At 35.5% G+C, this 6,000-nt stretch overlaps 1 protein-coding gene across 2 annotated transcripts; it reads right to left on the bottom strand.

Moving 5' to 3' along the window:
• Positions 1-363: 363 nt before the first annotated feature.
• LOC120211562 (F-box/kelch-repeat protein At1g67480-like) lies at positions 364-2,895 on the bottom strand. Of its 2 annotated transcripts, none has more exons than XM_039210068.1 (4): positions 2,819-2,895; positions 2,241-2,310; positions 1,322-2,143; positions 364-1,243 (listed from the first exon to the last, which is right to left on the bottom strand). In XM_039210068.1, exons 3-4 carry the CDS (start codon positions 1,837-1,839, stop codon positions 616-618), a joined length of 1,146 nt encoding a protein of 381 aa, XP_039065999.1. In that variant the 5' UTR covers positions 1,840-2,143; positions 2,241-2,310; positions 2,819-2,895; the 3' UTR covers positions 364-615. The 2 variants fall into 2 exon arrangements, with proteins under 2 accessions (XP_039065999.1, XP_039066000.1); XM_039210069.1 differs by lacking the exon at positions 2,819-2,895 and adding an exon at positions 2,503-2,635.
• Between the last annotated feature and the right edge of the window lie 3,105 nt (positions 2,896-6,000).

The following is a 6,000-nucleotide window of genomic DNA, read 5'->3' as shown; positions in this document are numbered from 1 at the left end:
CTTCGACACGTCCAAGTTCGCATTACGATAGTCGATTATCGCATTGCGATTTACATATTCGCATTGTGATAGTCCAAGTCTGCATTGCGATAGTCGAAGTTCGCGTTGCGAATATGAAAATTGATTTGCGATACCGGAGATCGCGTTGCGAATTATCGATCGCATTACGATTTAGTTGGTCATTTTGGCAAATCCAAAAAAAGTTGGTTAAAATCGTATATTATAAAGCATTTTTGGTCAATGAGGTTATTTTCTCTTAAGCAAGTACTTACACCTTTACTAAACAAACACCTATTACTTTTATCCTTTAAACCCATCAACTTGATTTTAATTTTAAAATAAGAGAAGTAAAAGGATGGAATGTCTGGTTTTAAAAACTGAGGTTAAATTTAAAAAAAATTGAAGTATACAAGGACTGACGACAGAATTAGACCGAGAGATACGAGCAGGAAACCTTGAGAAGAAAAAGCAGAAGGTAAATTGTAAAACAGGAATCCAATTAACAAGTTCAATCTCAACACAAAAGGCTCGGAACCAAATTAGTCTTAACACGAACTTGAATGGAATTGGTCATTTGAGATCCTTAATTAACCCACAGGCCATGCCATGCTTCTTTCAAGCTTTAATTGTCACACTGCATAGGCACGAACCAGATGGCTTTATATCAGAAGTTTGCCATTCCGAACCCGGAGCCGCATTCGGATCATACAGAAGGGTGTGGTAACCGGGGTCTCCGTCCACCGAGAATAACAGAAGTTTTCCGTCCAGTATCCCGAAACGGAACCCTATGCTTGTGCTCCCAGTCAATGGCACCGGAACCATCTTCCAGGAATTGTCGTCCGGGTTGAAGATTGCCAGCTTCCGTTGGCTCTTCCACTCCATGCAGAAAAGGCTCTTCTCCAGCACGGCATGGGCGGTGACCATCACGCAACCGTTTTTCATCTCGCACCAACTGTGCTTCTCGGGGTTGTATACATCGACAAACCTCGAGTTTCCGATGGTGAAACTCGACCAACCGCCCAGTACGTGGAGTTTACCATTCAAGCCACACGCAAAACAACCCCAACGAGGCCGGCGTAGACTTTCGATGAGGGTCCACTTATCTGTATCAGGGTCGTACACCTCTGCAGTGGAGAGGCTCTCGCCTTCGGCCCAATATCCTCCGACGACGTAAACCGCGCCGTTCACCTCCGCACAAGCGAAATCATAGCGCGCAACATTCAAGTCTGCGAGTTTGTTCCAGCTGCAATTATGAAGATGTGTTAAACCCCACAAGAACGAAAACTACAGCAGATTATGTGATCAGAACCCGAAAACAAACCTGTTGAGGCAAGAATCGTATTGGTAAACGTCAGCTGACGCAGAGGCAGTCCCGTTGATTACATAATAGCCCGCTAACACAAGGAGCTTTCCATTAAGGACAGTTATCCCGAAACCGACTTTTTCGGGGCCAGGCATCGGTGGAAGAAGCCTGCGTCTCTGCCCCAAGCAATCCAAAACCTCCCAGTGGCTTTCCTTTCCTTCGGAATCCATTGTCAGAACATAAAGCCACTCTTCAAGCATTCCGGCTATCTTTCGCTCCGTTAAGAATTCTTTGCTTTGAATAAACGATCTCCACCTCTTGCATACGCTGCCCATGGCGAGGAAGCTGGGACGAGGAACAAGGGCAAGGCAATACTTGGCCACATCATCGGGAAGCCCCGGAAGCAGCGGGCAGCCTAATTCATCGATGGCCAGAGAATATGGATGTGGATTGCCTTTCGAATGAATCAGTGTATCTTGCATAACGGGGGAGGTAAGTTCTGTGATTCTCTTCTTGTCTCTCACAAAACCAGGCATTTTCTAAACGATTTCTCAAAATTTCCCGAAAGAATGCGTCGATAATTCTATAAATGCTAGTCTACTAATTAAAGGAACTCATGAAATCCATCACCTATAGGGATTTTACAACACCAAGGCATAAGCAACGTAGCGGAACGGATCACTTGAGCTGTTAATGTCGACGATAATCTATTCCTAGTCCATTCTGGTTTATAATCCATGCCGAAGGCCCTGCTATTCGAGTAGTTATCGACCGTCACACCTGGTGAAGCTTTCCCCACTCCTTTGCATCCGTTCCTTTCCACACACATCGCCCGAATACCTAATCACAGGATCGAAAACCAAAGGAAACCGATGAAACAATAGTATATATTCTAGTTGTACAAGCCATAGTCAAAGAATTCGGAAGCATAAATCACCTCTTATGAGCATAAAATTCGGCAGTTTTAGCCCCCAATAACTTCCATTTCGACGACACCGGGGATTTACCTGAATGTATAAAGTAAAATGAAGAAAGGTCAATTCAAAATCAACTTTTACCAAACCCAGTTCATGTACAACAACTTAGTATATATCCCTTGATTTGTACAACCCAGATCTTGATTTCACCCACCCAATGTTAAAAACAAAACAAATAACTAAAACCATCAAATGGGTTCTCAAGATCAAATGCATACATACAGAAAATTAAAGCAACAGGCAGGACAACCAATTATCAATCCCAGCAAGAAAAATCAAGCTGGAAATACAAGTTCTAACAACAGAAAGCCCTGTGTTCTTTTCCAACATCATAAGAAACATAGTAAGCTAGATCCGAGTATAAACACAAAAACAGGAATCTAAAATGTCTGAAAACAAAACAAAAACAAGCTAGAAATATAAGAAGAAGAAGAAGAAGAAGAAGCAAATGTAAGAACAAACTCAATCCGAGTATAATATAAGGATATAGAGAACTAAGATATGAAAGGAAGGGGGCAAAGAAGATGAAAAGAAACACCTTGATCCTGGAGAACAGGAGATAATGAGTTGATAATAATAAGAAAAAGAGGAAATGGAGGGGGGGATTGATTGTTTTGAGGCAAAGCAGCTATGAATTAGGGAATGAATTTATAAGCTTCAAATCAGCGACCAAGAACGAAGACAGAAGAACTAACAGGGTTCCACCACGTCATTATTCATCACATTATTTTCTTTTATTTTTACACCCTCGTTTATTTTAGGTTTAATTCAAAATTAAATATTTAATATATATTATTTTTATTTCAATATTTAGAATTAAAATAATATTATTTAAATGTAAATTTCAAATACTTGAATATTTTTTGAATTAACAACTTACATCCAATATATTAATTGACTAATATATATCAAGCTTTAAAAATGTATATTATGAGAGTGAACCTCTCTCTCAACTTAGTTCGCTTCATACGCAATCATCAAAATAATGATAGAATATAATTTAAATATAATAATATTATTTAAATATATATTTAAAAATAATTTTTAAACATACATTCATTGAAAGATTGAAGATAATATATATATATATATATATATATATATTTTAAGAAAAGATTGATATTTTCCTCTTTGCGATGAGCAAATAAGATTATGTTGAGTGTCAACATATTTTTCCTATAAAAAGGAATAACTTTTGGGCCAACATAATTAATATAAGTAGTGAGTAATTTGATATCATTTAAATAATTTGATATTTTCCTCTCTCTCAACGCATCGACTTCGCATCCCGGCTCCCACCGTGATTCAACACAATCAACTTGACTGTCGGTGCGTTCATCTCAACGGTAGAAGTTGATGTGGACAAATGATAATTCCAGATTTCGGGTTTTGGCTGTTTTCCGGTGCTTACCACGTATCCTAAAAATCAACTTCAGTGAGATTCCATTTTCATTCGTGCCGTGGATCCCTCGTGTGGTTAAGGATTAAACCCCGGACCTGGGATTTTTTGGAACTGTGGATATGTGGTCCAGTGCGGTCGCCTCTCGACCACCAATAGTGACCAAAACGAATCTATGACGCTATCCACTGGTGTGTGGTGGTAGGGTATTGATGTATTGCGTTCAAGTGAGTTTATTTATTTAGGATTAATACCGAAATAAATGTCCAAACTATACTTAAATTCTCAAATAGTTGTTTAAATTATTTTGGATTCATTCAGGTGTCTAACGTTATAAACATTATTCATATAGGTGCTCGGGTTATCAATGACGTTAATTTCTCCGTTAAGTGACATATGTCACAATATGGTGCTTTTTAAAAGAATATTAAAAATAAACAAATTAAATTATATATATATATATATATATATATATATATATATATTAAAAATAAACATTTTGAAATAACCCAAAAAACTTTGAAAATATCTATTTCAATCCCTAAACCAACGTCGACCATCGCCCTTACCGTCGAGAAATCTCCACCCGACCTCATCTCACATGACGACCAAAATCCCTATGAAATCGTGATCGATCGACGGCGAATCAATATTTTATACCCGCGAACCTAGGATAAAAATTACGATCCCACGCAATCTCGACGACAACTACGACAACGTATGAATAAGAAGATGACATGGACTACGTTGACAGCAGTGGCCGTGGCCGGAAAGGGGGACGGGCAACATAGAAAATCATGATATTATGAACGAAAAAACTGCATTTAACAAGATCGTCTTTATAATCATTTTTTACAATATTTAATTTTAATTAATTAATTAACAAATCAAATATACATAATTATAAAATAAAAAAGTAAACTTGATTTTTTTGTTTAATTAAGCTTATGAAATACACATGGGCATGGCTTGAATATGGTTCACAAGTTTTGATTTGACTTTATTCTCACATCCTTTGCCGATTCTTCATATTATAAAATGGTAATCAGCCTAACCCCCCCTCGACCCTCTCTAGAGATGAAACGAACGCATTATTTGGAGCTCAACTATTAAATGACTCTTTGGCACGTCAAGAGGCCTTTCAATTCTCTTCTTAACATAAAGTTGTCTGTAAATTTCAATCTAATTATATATATATATATAATATGATTCTAGATATACAAAACAATCACACGTTTAAAATTTTTAAATTTATATATCATCTAAGAATATTTTTTTTATTAACGATATAATTTCGTATCTTTAAAATTTTATAATTTTTAATACAATTTTATAAAGATTCATATCTTTAATATAAAAATTTATATTTTGTCATTGTATATATCTATGAAGCGTCACGCCGTCATTTAGCAAAAAGAGTTTTATGTTCCTTCAATCCTGATACATTAAAATTTTAACTTAAATAATTTAACTTTAAGATATATTTATATTGGGATACGATCGTTTTACATCATGTAAGACCCTTTTAGTATTACATAGGTTTATGATCGTTGGATGAGTGAAAGTAGATAGTTGAGATTAACGGTATGAAATGTAAAGATATCTACTGAGAAAAAAACAAAGAGTCAATTTCAGCCATTTATTTTCACTCATCCATTTGATAGTTATATTATTATTTTTATTAAACTAAGGTGATTACAAAGTAGTATATGTTTTATAAGATTAATCTTTATTGACGTGGTAGGTAGACTATGAGCCACGGCCTAATGAAATGAGCTTCCCTTTTATCGAAAAATAAACGGTGATGAGGTGTAGAAAACTATATGAATTTAAGAAAGAAATTATTTCCATCAAACATCTTAGTATAGAATCATGACACTGGAAAATTTTATGTTACACTTAAAGAGTAACATGATTCAATGTAGATTGTAAAATAAGAGATGGAAATGAGATAAATTGAATACAAGTTTTTAGTGGACTCGAATTTGATTCGAATATTTTATTTTTTAATTGTCATTTGATTTGATTTAAATTTAAGAAGATTACATCAGATTAGAAATTAGATTTGATTTTTAAATAAAAACTCGTATCCAATATGACACACATATCTATAATTAAAAGATATAGTAATTAATAAGGGTTGGTTCAAGTGGTAAACAATTTGATATCGCTTAAGCAAGGTTTTGAGTTCAAATCATTGTTTATGCAAAAAATCCCTATCGAAGACTCACCCACCAAAATCAGGTGTGCGATGCGGGTTGATCCAAATTAATCAAAGCAAATATTTTTAATATTTAAACATAAAACTTTAAATATAATAA

Source organism: Hibiscus syriacus, unplaced genomic scaffold (assembly GCF_006381635.1).
Source record: "Hibiscus syriacus cultivar Baekdansim isolate YM2019G1 unplaced genomic scaffold, ASM638163v2 tig00109972_pilon, whole genome shotgun sequence".
Lineage (NCBI taxonomy): Eukaryota > Viridiplantae > Streptophyta > Magnoliopsida > Malvales > Malvaceae > Hibiscus > Hibiscus syriacus.
Note: the sequence above shows the minus strand (reverse complement) of the source record. Positions and strands in the feature narration are given on the sequence as shown.